The sequence below is a fragment of the Scyliorhinus torazame genome, chromosome 27 (genome assembly GCF_047496885.1).
Source record: "Scyliorhinus torazame isolate Kashiwa2021f chromosome 27, sScyTor2.1, whole genome shotgun sequence".
In the NCBI taxonomy this organism is placed as follows: Eukaryota; Metazoa; Chordata; class Chondrichthyes; order Carcharhiniformes; family Scyliorhinidae; genus Scyliorhinus; species Scyliorhinus torazame.
The window spans coordinates 8,454,368-8,472,914 of record NC_092733.1 but is presented as its reverse complement, the minus strand read 5'-3'; the positions used below and the strand labels follow the sequence as shown (position 1 = coordinate 8,472,914).

Sequence of the window (18,547 nt, the reverse complement as noted above, 5' to 3'; positions counted from 1 at the left end):
GGTCTCTCTGCTGGGGGATTCCAGTCAGGGGTCTCTGTGCTGGGGGGTTCCAGTCAGGGGTCTCTGTGCTGGGGGGTTCCAGACAGGGGTCTCTCTGCTGGGGGGTCCGAACAGGGGTCTCTCTGCTGGAGGGTTCCAGACAGGGGTCTCTGTGCTGGGTGGTTACAGTCAGGGGTCTCTCTGCTGGGGGGTTCCAGTCAGGGGTCTCTGTGCTGGGGGTTCCAGTCAGGGGTCTCTCTGCTGGGGGATTCCAGTCAGGGGTCTCTGTGCTGGGGGGTTCCAGTCAGGGGTCTCTGTGCTGGGGGGTTCCAGACAGGGGTCTCTCTGCTGGGGGGTCCGAACAGGGGTCTCTCTGCTGGGGGATTCCAGTCAGGGGTCTCTGTGCTGGGGGGTTCCAGACAGGAGTCTCTGTGCTGGGGGATTCCAGTCAGGGGTCTCTCTGCTGGGGGGTCCGAACAGGGGTCTCTCTGCTTGGGGATTCCAGTCAGGGGTCTCTGTGCTGGGGGGTTCCAGGCAGGGGTCTCTCTTCTGGGGGGTTCCAGTCAGGGGTCTCTCTTCTGGGGGGTTCCAGTCAGGGGTCTCTGTGCTGGGGGATTCCAGACAGGGGTCTCTCTGCTGGGGGGTTCCAGACAGGGGTCTCTCTGCTGGGGGGTTCCAGACAGGAGTCTCTGTGCTGGGGGATTCCAGTCAGGGGTCTCTCTGCTGGGGGGTTCCAGACAGGAGTCTCTGTGCTGGGGGGTTCCAGTCAGGGGTCTCTCTGCTGGGGGTTCCAGTCAGGGGTCTCTCTGCTGGGGGTTCCAGTCAGGGGTCTCTCTGCTGGGGGATTCCAGTCAGGGGTCTCTGTGCTGGAGGGTTCCAGTCAGGGGTCTCTGTGCTGGGGGGTTCCAGTCAGGGTTCTCTCTGCTGGGGGGTTCCAGACAGGAGTCTCTGTGCTGGGGGGTTCCAGTCAGGAGTCTCTGCGCTGGGGGGTTCCAGTCAGGGGTCTCTCTGCTGGGGGGTTCCAGACAGGAGTCTCTGTGCTGGGGGGTTCCAGTCAGGGGTCTCTCTGCTGGGGCGTTCCAGACAGGAGTCTCTGTGCTGGGGGGTTCCAGACAGGAGTCTCTGTGCTGGGGGGTTCCAGTCAGAGGTCTCTCTGCTGGGGGGTTCCAGACAGGAGTCTCTGTGCTGGGGGGTTCCAGACAGGGGTCTCTCCTTTGGGGGGTCTCGCCCAGCGTCTCTCAAACGGAGAATTTAATCCAGGGTTAAGGAAAGTGGTCTGGGGCTTGCGAGCCGGCCCAAGGGGGGCACTATTTCATGGGCCGGGTCCGCGGGCTGCGTCCGCCATGAAGCATGGCCACAGACCCGGCAATTCTCCGGTGCTAGCCCCCCAGCCAAACGGGGAATCGGCGGCCATTTTGAGCCAGATTTTCTGGGGTAAAACACCACCATTCCCACACCGGCGTGGGAACATCACCCCAGAATCCGAGAATCCAGCCCCTTGTCCCTGATGCTCACACATGGGGTGGAACCTTCCCATTTTTTTGACAAACTTCCGGCAGGAAGAGGGGTGTAAAGCCGGCCAGCTGACTCCGGGTCTCACGAGGAAATGTGCGTGTGTGGCCCTCTGTTTGAGACAAGGCCTGCCCTCTACTGGGATGCTCTCCGTGGCCCATGGCCCCCTCTAGTGTATCGACACTCGTGCCTCGCACCAGCCACGTTGGAGAGTGGACCTCCATCTGCTGCTAGACCACACACCACAGGTTTGCAGCTGTAAATTCCAGGGCCTGAAGTGAGCTTCATTCAGAAGCGCGCATCCTCTTCCTGGCAGCCATTTTGAGGTCTCGCAGGCTGTGTCGTGCCTGGAGGTCAGGCGCCAGGTGACCCAAATCGTGTTATTGATATGCAGCTTGGATAAATAACTATATAAGCAGCAGCTACTTCTCGAGTAATTTCTTTTATTCATTCAAGAGATGCGGGCATTGCTGGCTGGGCCAGCATTGATTGGCCATCGCTAATTGCCCTTGGACTGAGTGGCTTGCTGGGCCAATTAAGAATCAACCACATTGCTGTGGGTCACGTGTAGGCCAGACCAGGGCACGACAGCAGATTTCCTTCCCCAAAGGACATTAGTGAACCACATGAGTTGGGTTTTTACGACAATCGTTTCATTGTCATCATAGAATCCCTACAGTGCAGAAGGAGGCCATTCGCCCCATTGAGTCTGCACCGACCCTCCAAAAGAGCTCTCCACCCTTGTTCGCTCATCCATCCACCTAGCCCTATCCCCATAACCGAACACACACATCCCATGGACACTAAGGGGCAATTTTAGCCCAGCCAATCCACCTAACCCGCACATCTTTGGACTGTGGGAGGAAACCAGAGCACCCGGAGGAAACCCACGCAGACTCGGGGAGAACGGGCAGACTCTGCACAGACAGTGACCCGAAGCTGGAATCGAACCCAGGTCCCTGGCGCTGTGAGGCAGCAGTGATAATCACCGTGCCAGTCATTACAGACTTTTATTAAACGCAAATTTCGAATTCAAATTTTGTGGGATTGGAACCCAGGTCCCCTGGCAGTCTGGATTACCTAATCATCCAGTGACAATGCCCCCCCCGCCCCCCGGCCTAATGTTGCGCTCAGGACAAACTGCTATACCACGCTCACCGTCACCTCTGTGGGTTTTGTTGTTTGAAGGTTTTGGAGCGTTGGTGAACCGAACAATGCCAACAGCGGTGAGGACTGTGCCCAGATTAGCTCTGGTGGACGTTGGAATGACAACAACTGCTCTGGGAAACGCTTGTACATCTGCGAGCAAGAGGGCAAATCAGATTGAAATTCCTGCCGCAGGTCTCGATGACACACCCGGCATTGCCTGAATACCCGGTTTGTACCTACAATGAGTATAACGTACATGGCTGCCGCACTCAACTCAACTCAACTCAACCGAGCCCCAAGCAGCGACAAGTCACCCATGTGGGCAGAGATTCTCTGCCTCGCAACAGGAACTACATTTCCAAAGGAAAACCACCACAAGTATCGAAATGTAAACCTTCCTTCCAGCTGGATGTCAGCCACATCACTCTGTCGCTAACACCGTGTTAACCACAGGGCTGCTTTCTCTATTGAGATTCTATATTCAGATTGCCTGCAGTCTCTACCTGTTTTTACACACTTGTTTATCTTACAGCTGACTGAATAAAGATACATGTTATATATCTTCAGTACTTTATCGTGTCCGCTTTACTGCTTACCATGATCAATATCCTGCTGTAGTATTTCCAGCCAGAATACATTGATGAGATAGCATTAAGCCCCCCCTAGGTATGGGTCTCTTGGAGCACAGGTTAATGGGTCCCCATCCACTTCCTGTCAGCTCACTGCTCACATGTTGATTAACCCTTTTGTTTCAGTTTGACTCTGCGCTGGATTGAAATAACACAGGCAGAGGTATACATTCTCATCGAGACGCACGTGGAAATCAGGCCCAAGTGTCAAAGTTACATTTCCTTTGCTACCATTTTCCTGTTGTTTCATTTGCTGCTGGAGGAAGGAGGGGGTTTTACCTCTCTCGCCTCCCACCCCCCCCTCCCCTCCCCCCCCCCCCATCCCCCGCAACCCTGTCACCTGGAAAAGCAGGAGGGGAACAGCCAGAAAGCGGACCTGTTGGGATGATCCATGAATCATAGCGTTTATAGTGCAGAAGGAGGCCATTCGGCCCATCAAGTCTGCACCGGCCCTTGGAAAGAGCACCCAAGCCCACGCCTCCACACTATCCCCGTAATCCAGCAACCCCACCTAACCTTTTTCGACACTAAGGGGCAATTTAGCGCGACCAATCCACCTAACCTGCACGTCTTTGGACTGTGGGAGGAAACCGGAGCACCCGGAGGAAACCCACGCACACACGGGGAGAACGTGCAGACTCCACACAGACAGTGACCCAAGCCGGGAATCGAACCTGGGACCCTGGAGCTGCGAAGCAACAGTGCTAACCACTGTGCCACCGAGCTGCTCTTTAATTTCAATACAACAAAACTAAGACTTTGACATTTCTTGACAGATTAAAAACGTATTTCAGTTCATTGATAAAAAACACAAATTTAACTAACAAACATAATTTTTATATGGCGCATATTTGGCAAGGTGCTACCCACAATGAATCATCTTATGCCATGGAATACACAAATTATCATTCAGGTCACTGATGGTAAGGTCATGGGTGTGCTGCCGGCGCGAAGGGAGAATCCCAAGGGCTGGAAAAATGTGATTGAAAAGCGAACGATGAGGAATTTTAGAGCTGCTCCTGGTTGAGTGTGGGGACCGCTTGCTGTGTGACTGCTCAGCAGGTTACACTGGCTCAGGGGGAGCTGCTCGGAGGAAACGTTCATTCAACATCTTACGTCACGGGGAGATGGTGGCAGAGTGTGAATGTCACCGGGTTAGTAATGCAGAGGCCCAGGTTAATACTCCGGTACATGAGTTCAAATCCCACTCAAGTTCCACTTAATAAAATCTGGTGACCATGAAAATGTCCTCGATTGTTGAAACCCGTCTGCTTCACTGATGTTCTTCGAGGGAAGAAATCCTGCCATCTTTACCTAACAGCAATATAGAACCGCGGCAGTGCAGAAGATGGCCATTCAGCCCATCGAGTCTGAACCCACCCTCTGAAAGGGCATCCTAGCTAGGCCCACTCCCTCGTCCTATCCCCTCCCTTTACGAGTTGGTCAGGGCTCATCGAGCGCTCCGGTCGAAGCCAAAGACAATTGAATGGCCGAGGGCTGCGATAGCCCACTTCCACAGCTACCAGGTGAAGGAGAAGGTGCTGAGATGGGCGAAGCAGAATCGAGAGGTGAAGAGGGAAGGTGTTGGCATTTGAATATACCAAGGCCTTACGGCGGAGCTGGCGAGAAGGTGGGCGGCCTTTGGCCGGGTGAAGGGGGCATTGTATAGTAGCAACGTGAGGTTTGGAGTGGTCTATCCGGCGGAGCTGAGGGTGACACACAACTTGAAGGACTTTTATCTTGAGATGGCAGAGAGGGCGAAGATGTTTGTGAAGGCTGAAGGACTGGGACAGAGATAACTTTGGACTTCCATGATATTGAACGTGATCTCTTTTCCTTTTTTAAATGTATTTGGGGAGGTTTGGGGATCGGTAGAGATTGACTAGGAGTTTGTGTGTTTTTTCATGTTGTGTTTGTGGGATTATGGGGTGGGGAGTTTGGAAGGTTTGGGGGTAGGGGTTGGGTGTTGATTTTGTTTCTGTGTGGGGGAGGGGCCTCTGGCAGGGGGCCACCTCGCTGGCAGGTTGGTTAGTGAACGGGAGCGAGGTGGGGGGAGGGGCAGCTGTCGTTGGATCCTGTATGGACAGGTACCGATGAGCCTGGGAGGTGAGAATGGTGGGGGGGGGGGGATGGGGATAATACTGCGTGAGGTGATTTCGAGAGGAAGTGGTTAGGGGGATTCTGGGAAGGAGGAGTGGTGGTTGCCATGCTGAAGACTTGGAGGCAATTTCGGCAGCACTTTAGGTTCAGAGAGGGGTTCGAGGATCCATGGATTTGAGCCGGGGAGGCTGGATACGAGGTTTTGGGAATGGGAAGCGAGAAGGGTGAAGGAGATGTAGGATTTGTTTCTGTGGGGGCGGTTTGCAAGCTTGAAGGAGTTGAGGGACAAGTTTGGGTTTCCCCGTGAGGATGGTTTTCAATATATGAGGTGTGGACTTTGCAAAAAAGGTCTTTCCAACCTTTCCGATGGTGCCTGCCTCCTCATTGTTGGAGGAGGTGCTGCCGGTAATGGGGGTGGAGGGCGATTTATGAGAGGACTTTGGAGGAGGATAAGGTGTCCATGGAGAGGGTTAAGGCCAAGTGGGAGGAGGAGTTGGGGACTGTGGTGTGAGGTACTGCGGAGGTGAATGTCTCAACCCCGTGTCAAGGCTGGGGTTAATATAGTTGAAGGTGGTGCACAGGGCGCATTTGACAGGGGAGGGGGGCTAGAGGTTACTTCCGAATGGTGTGGGGGGGGGGGGTGGGGGGCTCAGCTAATCATGTAGACATGTCCTGGTCCTGCCCAAAGTTAGAGACATTTTGGGGGTCGTTCGTTCATGTCGGCGATCGTGCATGTGGATTTGGAGCCGGGACCCCTGGGGGACATATTCGGGGTGTCGGAGCTGCCGGATGTTATGTTCTTGTACAGAGACAATTACTGACTCGGCGTACTAAAGAACATCTCGTTCATGACTACTTCATTTTATTATAGTATAAAAACTGTGGGTCGGAATCTACAGGTATAAAACCGCAACTAATACAAACCCGACTGACCGCGACGGTTTCTCCTCCCGATTACAGTGTCACGTGCTATAACTTGCCTGACACCGACTGGTCGGAGGCTATACATCTTTGCACATACACTTGTCAATGCCTACCACTACATCCCCTTTCCTTGAGATTTCGAAGAAAACATATAATACATTATTTCAGTAAATATTACATATGATATGCATAACAATGTATTTTACATCATGTACAGTTATACTGTCCATTCACAGATCCAACCGTTCCGTATCTTTCTGTTTCTCGTTGATCGTCTCAACTTTGGTAAACCTGGTGAAGTTGTGTGATAGTTCTGAACTTCTGTAGGTATATCTACTCTGAATGTATCACTGTTCTGAACATCATTCTGTACTTTGATATTTAACTTGTTCACTGCTTTTGTCAGTTTTGATGGATGTAAACTTTCATATACATCCTCACCTTGCTGTTCAGCAACAGGTTGCTTCACTTTTTGGCTTGTTTATTCCTCCTTAAAAGCCGTCCTTGCTCAGTTATCACAGTAGAGGACCTTGGACATGTTTTCTGCAATTCCTCAGCACATTTTGACCACAGGGTCCTCCACTCTCACCAGGTCATTTGGTTTCAAAGGTTTCAGACTCTTGGTAGACGTGTCATAATATTCCTTTTGACCATCGCCCTTCCAGAGCCATCACCCTTCCAAAACAATCACCCTTCCGAAATCGTCACCTTCCTGAACCATCACGTCCTGACCCATCACCCTTATGGAACCATCACCCTTCCAGAACCATCACCCTGCCAGAACCAACACCCTTCCAGAACAATCGCCCTTCCAGAACCATCACTATTCCAGAACCATCACCCTTCTGGAACCTTCACCCTCTGGAGCCATCGCCTTTCAGAACCATCGCCCTTCCAGCACCATTGGCCTTCCAGAACCATCACCCTTCCAGAACTATCGCCCTTCCAGAACCATTGCCCTTCCGGAACCATCACCATTCCAGAACCATCACTCTGCCAGAACCATCACCCTTCCAGAACCATCACCCTTCCAGAACCATCACCCTTCCAGCACCATCACCCTTCTGGAACCATCACCCTTTCAGAACCATCACCCTTCCAGAACCAGAACCCTTCCAGAACCAGAACCCTTCCAGAACCATCACTCTTCCAGAACCATCAGCCTTCCAGAACCATCGCCCTTCCAGAACTATCGCCCTTCCAGAACCATTGCCCTTCCGGAACCATCACTATTCCAGAACCATCACTCTGCCGGAACCATAACCCTTCCAGAACCATCACCCTGCCAGAACCATCACCCTTCTGGAACCATCACCCTTCCAGCGCCATCACCCTTCTGGAACCATCACCCTTCCGGAACCATCACCCTTCCGGAACCATCACTATTCCAGAACCATCACTCTGCCGGAACCATCACCCTTCCAGAACCATCACCCTTCCGGAAACATCACCCTTCCAGCACCATCACCCTTCTGGAACCATCACCCTTCCAGAACCATCACCCTTCCAGAACCATCACCCTTCCGGAACCATCACCCTTCCAGAACCATCACCCTTCCAGAACTATCGCCCTTCCAGAACCATTGCCCTTCCGGAACCATCACTGTTCCAGCACCATCACTCTGCCGGAACCATCACCCTTCCAGAACCATCACCCTTCCAGAATCATCACCCTTCCAGAACCATCACCCTTCTGGAACCATCACTCTTCCAGCACCATCACCCTTCTGGAACCATCACCCTTCAGGAACCATCACCCTTCCGGAACCATCACTATTTCAGAACCATCACTCTGCCGGAACCATCACCCTTCCAGAACCATCACCCTTCCAGAACCATCACCCTTCCAGCACCATCACCCTTCTGGAACCATCACCCTTCCAGAACCATCACCCTTCCGGAACCATCAACCTTCCGGAACCATCACCCTTCCAGCACCATTACGCTTCTGGAACCATCACCCTTCCAGAACCATCACCCTTCCGGAACCATCACTATTCCAGAACCATCACTCTTCCAGAACCATCACCCTTCTGGAACCATCACGCTTCTGGAACCATCACCCTACCGGAACCATCACTATTCCAGAATCGTCACTCTTCCAGAACCATCACCCTTCCGGAACCATCACCCTTCCAGAACCATCACTATTCCAGAATCGTCACTCTTCCAGAACCATCACCTTCCGGAACCATCACCTTCCGGAACCATCACCCTTAGACTATAAGACACAGGAGCAGAAGTTGGCCATTCGGCCCATCGAGTCTGCTCCGCCATTCAATGAGATCATGGCTGGTCTGATGTGATAATCCTCAACTCCACTTTCCTGCCTTATCCCCATCACCCTCGATTCCCTCACTGATTAAAAATCTGTCTCAGCCTTGAACATACTTAACGACCCGTCCTCTACAGCTCCCTGCGGGAAAGAATTCCACAGATTCACTCCCCTCTGAGAGAAGAAGTTCCTTCTCATCTCTGTCTGAAATGTGTGATCCCCTGACTCTGAGATTGTGCCCTCTGGTCCTAGACTCTCCCACAAGGAGAAACAATCTCTCAGCATTTATCCTGACCAGCCCCCTGAGAATCCGATATGTCTCAATAAGGTCGCCTCTCATTCTTCTAAACTCCAATGAGTTCAGGCCCAACTTACTCAACCTCTCCTCGGAAAGTAAATCCCTCCATATCCAGATCAACCTAGTGAACATTCCCTGAAATGTCTCCAATGCCAGGATATCTTTCCTTAGATCAGGGGACCAAGACTGTTCACAGTATTCCAGATGTGGTTGAACCAGTGGCTTGTATAGTTTTAGGAGTGCTTCCCTATAATCTATACTCCATTTGCCTTCCATAATATCTGCTGAACTTGCTTTTTGATGGTTAATGTGCGAGAGTTTTTCGAGGAGGTCACTAAGATGATTGATGCAGGTAGGGCAGTAGATGTTGTCTATATGGACTTCAGTAAGGCCTTTGACAAGGTCCCTCATGGTAGACTAGTACAAAAGGTGAAGTCACACGGGATCAGGGGTGAACTGGCAAGGTGGATACAGAACTGGCTAGGCCATAGAAGGCAGAGGGTAGCAATGGAGGGATGCTTTTCTAATTGGAGGGCTGTGACCAGTGGTGTTCCACAGGGATCAGTGCTGGGACCTTTGCTCTTTGTAGTATATATAAATGATTTGGAGGAAAATGTAACTGGTCTGATTAGTAAGTTTGCAGACGACACAAAGGTTGGTGGAATTGCGGATAGCGATGAGGACTGTCTGAGGATACAGCAGGATTTAGATTGTCTGGAGACTTGAGCGGAGAGATGGCAGATGGAGTTTAATCCGGACAAATGTGAGGTAATGCATTTTGGAAGGGCTAATGCAGGTAGGGAATATACAGTGAATGGTAGAACCCTCAAGAGTATTGAAAGTCAAAGAGATCTAGGAGTACAGGTCCACAGGTCATTGAAAGGGGCAACACAGGTGGAGAAGGTAGTCAAGAAGGCATACGGCATGCTTGCCTTCATTGGCCGGGGCATTGAGTATAAGAATTGGCAAGTCATGTTGCAGCTGTATAGAACCTTAGTTAGACCACACTTGGAGTATAGTGTTCAATTCTGGTCGCCACACTACCATAAGGATGTGGAGGCTTTAGAGAGGGTGCAGAAGAGATTTACCAGAATGTTGCCTGGTATGGAGGGCATAAGCTATGAGGAGCGATTGAATAAACTCGGTTTGTTTTCACTGGAACGAAGGAGGTTGAGGGGCGACCTGATAGAGGTATACAAAATTATGAGGGGCATAGACAGAGTGGATAGTCAGAGGCTTTTCCCCAGGGTAGAGGGGTCAATTACTAGGGGGCATAGGTTTAAGGTGAGAGGGGCAAGGTTTAGAGTAGATGTACGAGGCAAGTTTTTTACGCAGAGGGTAGTGGGTGCCTGGAACTCACTACCGGAGGAGGTGGTGGAAGCAGGGACGATGGGGACATTTAAGGGGCATCTTGACAAATATATGAATAGGATGGGAATAGAAGGATACGGACCCAGGAAGTGTAGAAGATTGTAGTTTAGTCGGGCAGTATGGTCGGCACGGGCTTGGAGGGCCGAAGGGCCTGTTCCTGTGCTGTACATTTCTTTGTTCTTTGTTGACCCCCAAATCCCTCTGTGCTGCAGCTTTCTGCAGTCTTTCTCCATTTCAATAATACTCAGCTCCTTTATTCTTCCTACCAAAGTGCATAACTTCACATTTTCCTGCATTATATTCCATCTGCAAAGTTTTTTCCCTCTCACTCAACCGGTCTTTATCCCTCTGTAGACTCTTGGTATCGTCCTCACCACTTACCCTCCCTCCTATTTTTGTGTCATCCGCAAATGTGGCAATAGTGCATTCACTTCCCTCGTCCGAATCATGAATGTATATTGTGAATAATTGTGGTCCCGGCACAGATCCCTTTGACACTCCACTAGTTACACATTGCCATCCTGAAAATACCCCTCTTATCCCAACTCTCTGTCTTCTATCAGTCAGCCAATCCTCTATCCATGCTAATATACTACCCTCAACACCATGGGCTCTTAACATATTAACAGGCCTTTGGTGCGATGTTTTATTGATCGAACCTTCTGGAACCATCACCCTTTGTGGCCAAGTTACCACAATGTGTAAGATATCCCAACCCTGGATCGGAGTCTTGAGTTCCTGAAGTTCAGAACATGCGAAAACCCTCACCTAATTTTTCCAGAATGTTTGCGTTAATATTGCTGAGAGGGCACTTTGGGCAATTCGAACATTTGTCACCATTTCCTTCTGTAATATTTATATCTGTTGATAAACAGTGGCGTCAGCTTTCCACGAGCTGGTTTCAATTCTGCAAAAGTGGTGCGGGGTGGGGGGATGTGGGTGAGGAGGGAGGAGAGGAAAGGGTGGGGGGGGGGGGAGGTTGGTGTAATTCACGTTACCAGTGACTTGAATACTTGGGTCATTGACATAACAGATGATACAAAGCTTCCCATTGCCTGGCCAGTTCATTGTGAAGCTCGGCATCAGTTTCCGCGTGGCCTTGCAGAATGGCTGGAGAACTGGCTTATGATGATGTTGATAACTTCAGTCTCGAGAATGGATCAAAGCAGAAATGGGAGATGCAGATTCCAGGTAAACTTTCATTCAGCGAAGGTCGGGATCAGTGCGTCGGAGAGGACACTCCTTCGTCCTGAGTATATTGTGTGTAAACAGTCACGGGTGTTGCTAACATGAATTTCTCATTGTATTGAGTGAGGCGGGGTGGGGGGGGGGGGGGGGGGGTGATGTTGGCCATCAGAAATAGAATTGCAACGGGAGAGTGTTTCTGTTGGTCGGATTCCTTGCTATGTAAGATACCTTGCAGTATTTGCTGAATCTCTTTGCAATTCACTGCTGACCCCTTATCTCAACTGTTTGTACAACATCAAGAATCTCATTTCATCTACAACCCCCCCCCCCCCCCCCCCGAGGTAGTACTTGATAGGATAAAACAAAGGTGACACCGAGATCCTGAAGGAGATATTTGGACAGGTGGCCAAAGGTTTGGTGAAAGAGATCGGTTTTCAGTCACGCGTAACAAGAGGGGAGAGGGTTAAGGAAGGAATTGCAGAGTTAAGGGACGCCTGAAGACTCGGCTACGAGCAGTATAGTGATTAAAATCAGAATAAGAGCGTTGCAGAGATCCGGAGGTGGTTACAGAAATAGGGAGGGCATCCATGGGATTTGGAAATGAAAATAAAACATTCATTTTGAAGATGTAACAAGTGCAAAGCATATCTGACTGCAGTCAGACTATAGATAGAGGGGAGACGGTGGTCATGTCACCAGGCTAGTAAGGCCAGAGGCCCAGGCTAATTTTCTGGGGACATGGATTCGAATCCCATCAGATCAGCAGGTGGAATTTAAATTCAATTGATACATCTGGAAGTTAAAGCCAGTGGCCATGAAATCATTGTCATAAAAAAACGAATGTCCCTTTCAAGAAGGAAATCTGCCGCTCTTACCTTGTCTGACCCACATGCGAGTCCATAGCAATGTGGCTGACCTTGCATTAAACCACAGGAAGGCATGAAACTTGACAGATCACCCAGCGTCGACCCAGACTTCAGAATTGACACTGGCGAACCCAGCCGGGCCAACTCTGCAAAGCCTTGTGCTAAAATTGGGAGAACTGTCCCACAGATTAGTCCAGCAACATAGTATCGGCAGGAGAGACCACCGCACGGTCCTTGTGGAGATGAAGCCCCGTCTTCACATTGAGGATACCCTCCATCGTGTTGTGCGGCACTACCAGCCTGCTAAATCGGAGAGATTTCAAACACATATAACAAATCAAACGTGCCAAGCATGAGGCTCTGTGGGCCATCAGCAGCAGCGGAACTGTACTCAGCCCCCAATCTGTAACCTCACGGTCTGGCTGAATAGAGGATACTGCAAAGGCTATGGGCCCTGACAATATTCTGGCAATAGTACTGAAGAGTTCCCCTCCAGAACCTGCCGCACCCCTAGCCCAGCTGATACAGTATAGCTACAACGCTGGCATTCAACAACGGCAACTTTCCAGATTTGTGTGACATTTGTGGACAGATCAGCTGTTCAAGGAGCCCTTGAGCTCCTGTAAGGAGTCATTCCTGTCCCCGTGACAGCATTCTATCGGGCAGCATGGTTTCACAGAGGTTAGCATTGCTGCCTCACAGCGCCAGAGACCCACTTTCAACTCCGGCCCGGGTGACTGTCCGTGTGGAGTCTGCACGTTCTCCCCGTTTGTGCGTGGGTTTCCTCCGGGTGCTCCGGTTTCCTCCCACAGTCCAAAGATGTGAGGGTCAGGTGGATTGACCATGCAAAATTGCCCTTTTTGAGTCCAACGGTTAGGTGGGGTTATGGGGTTATGGGAACAGGGCAGGTGATTGGGCCTAGGTAGGGTGTTCTTTCGGAGGGTTGGTGCATACTCGATGGGCTGAATGGCCCCCTGCTGCACTGGAGAGATTATATGATTCTTGCCTCTGAGTAAGAGGTGTTGGGATTACCACCCAGTCAAGGGTACATTGAACCTAAACTGGCATCCCACTGCAATACCCAAGGCGTGATGCCCTGTCTTCACAATGAGACGCTAAACTAAAGCCCCATCTTCCCCAGCAGGCGGGACTAACAGATCCTCAGGCTCAGTCGGGAAAAGAGGAAGGGACTTCTTTCGGTTCTCCTGGGCAATATTTATCCCTCAAAATAGATTCTCTGGTTATCTTGTTACTGTTTTTTGGGGATCCTGCTGTGCTCAAATTGGCCGCTGTGTTCCCTACCTCACAGCAGTGGCAACAATTCGGAAGAGCTTCATTTGGTTGTAAAATGTTTCAGGCTGTTGTGAGGATAGAAAAGGCACGATAAAAACCCACGGTTTCCTTTACCTGGTTTGCGATGGGCGTGTTCCTGTTGATTGATTGATTGAATGATTGATATTACTTTTCCAAGGCTATGGATTTAAATCGTCTTATTAACGGTGAGCTATTTTGGCAGCAATTATCATCATTTTGAAAATTTTGATACCATTTAATATGACATTCTAATCAGCGCCATGTTTGAAATTTCAGGTAGCCGATTTAAATCGATCTTCTCTGGAAAGGGGTTGATGCTCCTAATCTGTATCCTTCTCGGTGTCTTCCTTATTCTCCTGGTCACTGGGGTCATTAAATGTAAGTAACCGCACACTTCATGTCCACGTTGGCTTTCTTCAAATTGATCCTTGGGATGTGGGCGTCACTGGTGACGTTAAATCGATCCCAGTTGGTGAAGTGTGAAACTAGACTGAAATCTTATCTCCGATAGTAGGCTTATTCACAGAATGCCGCATTGCATGTGTTTCATACTCTTATTGAAAAAGCAGAAATCGCTGAATTAAACAAATTAAAGAGGGAATCACAACCCCTGATGGGGCATTGACGCTAAAACAAAAGGGGGTTTAAACCTAAATGGCAGGGGGGATGGAAGCCTTTGGAAGGAGCCAGAGGGGGAGGAAACAAGGACACAAGGAAAAGACAGAAAGGGGAATAAGAAAAGTGATCGGCAGACAAACCAAGAGCCAGATTCAAACAGGGCCACAGTGAAAAGTATTGGAAGCGGGACAAGTAATGTTACAAAGACAAGCTTTTAAAAAAATAAATTTAGTGTACCCAATTAGTTTTTTCCAATTAAGGGGCAATTTAGCGCGGCCAATCCACCTACTCTGCTCATCTTTGGGTTGTGGGGGCAAAACCCACGCAGACACGGGGAGAATGTGCAAACTCCACACGGACAGTGACCCAGAGCTTGGGATCGAACCTGGGACCTCGGCGCCGTGAGGCAGCAATGCTAACCACTGCGCCACCATACTGCCCCTACAAAGACAAGCTTAAAGGTTTTGTGCCTTAACGCGCGAAGCATTCGCTACAAAGCAGATGAACTAATCGCACACATAGACATAAACGGGTATGATATAATCAGGATTACAGAGAGGTGGCTGCAGGGTGACCAGGAATGGGAACTGAATGTCCAGGGGTATTCAGTACTTAGGAAGGACAGACAAAAAGGAAAGGGCGGTGGAGTTCCATTGCTGGTTAAAGTGGAAATTAACGCAATAGTGAGAAAGGGTATTAGTTCCGACATTGTGGAATCTGTATGGGTAGAGCTGACAAACACCAAGGGGTAAAAAACGTTAGTGGATATTGTAGATAGACCCCAAACTGTAGTGGTGATGTTGGGAATGGTATTAAACAGTAAATTAGAGACCCATTTGATAAAGGAATGTCTGTAATTATGGGTCAAATTAGACCCAATAAGTAGAGGAGACATTCATGGAGTGCTTGGTGGTTTTCTGGACCAATATGTTGAGCAACCAACTAGAGATCAGGCCATCCATAATGAGAATGGAATTATTGGCAATCTAGTTGTGCGAGACCCCTTGGGGATGAGCAAATCATAACATGATAGAATTTTTCATCAAGATTCAGAGTGGTAATTGATTCTGAGACTACGGTCCTGAATCTTAATAAAGGAAACTACACTGGTGTGAGGTGCAAGTTGGCTGTGATAGATTGGGAAACTTAACTTAATGGGCTGACAGTGGATAGGCAATGGCAAACATTCGAGAAGCACATGGGGGAACTGAAACAATTGTTTATTCCTGTCTGGCGCAAAAGTAAAACATGAAAGTGGCCAAACTATTGCTTCCGAGGCAAATTAAACATAGTGTTCGATCCATGGAAGAAGCAATAAATTGGCCAAGAAAAACAACAGGTCTGAGAATTGGGAGCAGTTTAGAATTCAGCAAGGGAGGACGAAGGGATTGATTAAGAAGGGGAAAATAAAGTACTAGAGTAAGCTTGTGGAGAACATAAAAACTGACTATGAAACTTTCCAGAGGTACGTGAAGAGAAAAAGATTGGTGAAGACAAATGTAGGTCCCTTACAGTCAGAAACAGGGGAATGTATAATAGGGGACAAAAAATTGGCTGAGCAACTAATGCATACTTTGGTTCTGTCTTCACAAATGAGGACACAAATCAGATACCAGAAATGTTGGGAACGCAGGGTTTAGTGAGAGGGAAGAACTGAAGGAGATCAATATTAGTAGAGAAATAGTGTTGGGGAAATTGATGGGATTGAAGGCCGATAAATCCCCAGGCCCTGACAATCTACATCCCAGAGTACTGAAGGAAGTGGCTCTAGAAATAGTTGATGCATTGGTGGTCATCTTCCAGGATTCTACAGACTCTGGAACAGTTCCTGCAGATTGGAGGGTAGCTAATGTAACTCCACAATTTATAAAGGGAGATAGAGAGAAAACAGAGAATTATAGACCAGTAAGCCTGACATAAGTAGTGGGAAAAATTTTGGAATTCATTATCAAAGATTTATAACAGAGCACTTCTAAAATAGTGGCAGGATCAGACAGAGTCAGCATGAATTTATGAAGGGGAAATCATAGAACATACAGTGCAGAAGGAGGCCATTCGGCCCATCGAGTCTGCACCGACCCACTTAAGCCCTCACTTCCACCCTATCCCTGTAACCCAATAACCCCTCCTAACCTTTTTGGTCACTAAGGGCAATTTATCATGGCCAATCCACCGGACCTGCACGTCTTTGGACTGTGGGAGGAAACCGGAGCACCCGGAGGAAACCCACGCAGACACGGGGAGAACGTGCAGACTCCGCACAGACAGTGACCCAAGCCGGGAATCAAACCTGGGACCCTGGCACTGTGAAGCCACAGTGCTACCGTGCTGACAAATCTACTGGAATCCTTTGAGGATAGAACAAGTAAAGTTAATGAGGGGGAGACAGTGGATGTGGTGTATATGGACTTTCAGGAGGCTTTTGACAAAGTCCCGCATATGAGATTAGTATGTAAAATTAAAATGCATGGGATTGGGGTTAATGTATTGAGGTGAAATGAAAATTGCTTATTGTCACAAGTAGGCTTCAAATGAAAAGCCCCTAGTCGCCACATTCCGGTGCCTGTTCGGGGAGGCTGGTACGGGAATTGAACCGTGCTGCTGGCCTGCCTTGGTCTGCTTTCAAAGCCAGCGAATTAGCCTTGTGCTAAACAGCCCCATGGTGGATAGAAAACTGGTTGGCGGACAGGAAACTGAGTAGGAATTAACAGTCTTTATCTTTATCAAATTAGCAGGCAGTGACCAGTGGGATACCGCAGGGATCGGTGCTGGGACCCCAGCTATTCACAACATATATTAATGATTTAGATGAGGGAACAAAATGTCTTATCTCCAAATTTGCAGATGACACTAAGCTGGGTGGGAGGGTGAGCTGTGAGGAGGATGCAGAGATCCTTCAGTGTGATTTGGACAAGTTGAGTGAGTGGGCAAATGAATGGCAGTATAATTTTGATAAATGCGAGGTTATCCACTTTAGTTGTAAAATCAGGAAGGCAGATTGTTATCTTTTCTCCTCTTCTCTTCCTGTTGTCAGCCTGTCTCTTTCGTGTGGCTTTGTGTTGGGCCCTTTGGTCTCTGTGTCGGCCACTTTCTGGCCTCCCCCCTGTTGTTTCCTCAGGTCTCCCCTGCCCACACCCCCACCCCGCTGATTTCTCCCCCCCTCCCATTTCTGTCTGCTCCCTGTGGTCCCGATAGCCCCCGTGTATCTCCGTTCCCCTTCCCCCACTCTATTGGTTGTTGACTTCGAATAGGTCTTGGAACGCTTTGAGGAAGCCACCTTCAGACCCTCACAGAGCGAACTTGACCTTCTCCATGAGGAGAAATTCCGAGAGGTCAGCGAGCCAGTCTGCAGCTGTGGGTGGTGCTGCCGATCGGCAGCCGAGCAGGATTCTCCGGCGTGCGATTAGGGAAGCGAAAGCAAGGGCGTTGGCCCCCTTCCCCATGTGTAGCTCTGGCTGCTCCGATACCCCGAGGATTGCCACTATTGGGCATGGCTTCACCCTCACCCCCACAACCTTGGACATTGCCTCGGAGGAGGCTGTCCAGAACCCAGCAAGTCTGGGACAAGCCCCGAACATCTGGACAGGCCCCGAACATCTGGACGTGGTTGGCCGGGCCCCTCTGGCAATGTTCACATTTACCCTCCATCGGGAGAACCTGCTCATTCAGGTTCTGGTCAGGTGCGCTCTGTGCACCACTTCCAGCTGCATGAGGCTGAGCCTTGCGCAGGAGGAGGGGTCGTTGGCAATCGAGTTCAGGCGGGCCTTCAGTCAGGTGGGAGTCGGCCTCTGGGAGAAAGTCATATCTCCAAAAACACAACCCACTGTGCCGGCGCTGAAAATATAAATGATATAAAATGAGCTACCGCTGGAAGTAGTCACCAGTTCGAGCAGTATCCGCGGAGACAGACAAACAGAGGTGAAACATTCCGCAGGATCCATTCCCCATGTCCCATCCCGCCCCCGTGTTTATTGGTGGCAAGGGTGAATCGCCATTGCTGTTGACGGGATCTTCCCATTCTGATGATGTCTACGACGTTTTGCGTGGTTCAACCTTCCCACTGCCGGGCATAATAATAATCTTTATTATTGTCACAAGTAGGTTTACATTAACACTGCAATGAAGTTACTGTGAAAATCCCCTAGTCGCCACACTCCGGCACCTGTTCGGGTACACAGAGGGAGAATTCAGAATGTCCAATTCACCTAACAAGCACGTCTTTCGGGACTTGTGGGAGGAAACCGGAGCACCCAGAGGAAACCCACGCAGACACGGGGAGAACGTGCAGACTCCGCACAGTGACCCAAGCCGGGAATCGAACCCG

The 18,547-nt window shown here is 49.8% G+C and overlaps 2 protein-coding genes across 3 annotated transcripts in view; both read left to right on the top strand.

Moving 5' to 3' along the window:
• The window catches only part of LOC140403182 (hepatic lectin-like), a 31,421-nt gene extending 28,212 nt beyond the window's left edge, over positions 1 to 3,209 (top strand). The window contains exon 8 of the mRNA XM_072490907.1: positions 2,680 to 3,209. Coding sequence (XP_072347008.1) covers positions 2,680 to 2,818 — 139 coding nt within the window. The 3' untranslated portion in view covers positions 2,819 to 3,209. The remainder of the gene's footprint in view (positions 1 to 2,679) is intronic.
• Positions 3,210 to 11,243: 8,034 nt separating this feature from the next.
• LOC140403181 (CD209 antigen-like protein C) overlaps positions 11,244 to 18,547 on the top strand; it is a 34,041-nt gene continuing 26,737 nt past the window's right edge. The window contains exons 1-2 of one of the 2 annotated variants that reach the window (XM_072490906.1): positions 11,244 to 11,428; positions 13,882 to 13,983. In XM_072490906.1, coding sequence (XP_072347007.1) covers positions 11,344 to 11,428; positions 13,882 to 13,983 — 187 coding nt within the window. In that variant the 5' untranslated portion in view covers positions 11,244 to 11,343. The remainder of the gene's footprint in view (positions 11,429 to 13,881; positions 13,984 to 18,547) is intronic. The other variant, XM_072490905.1, reaches the window with a different exon arrangement.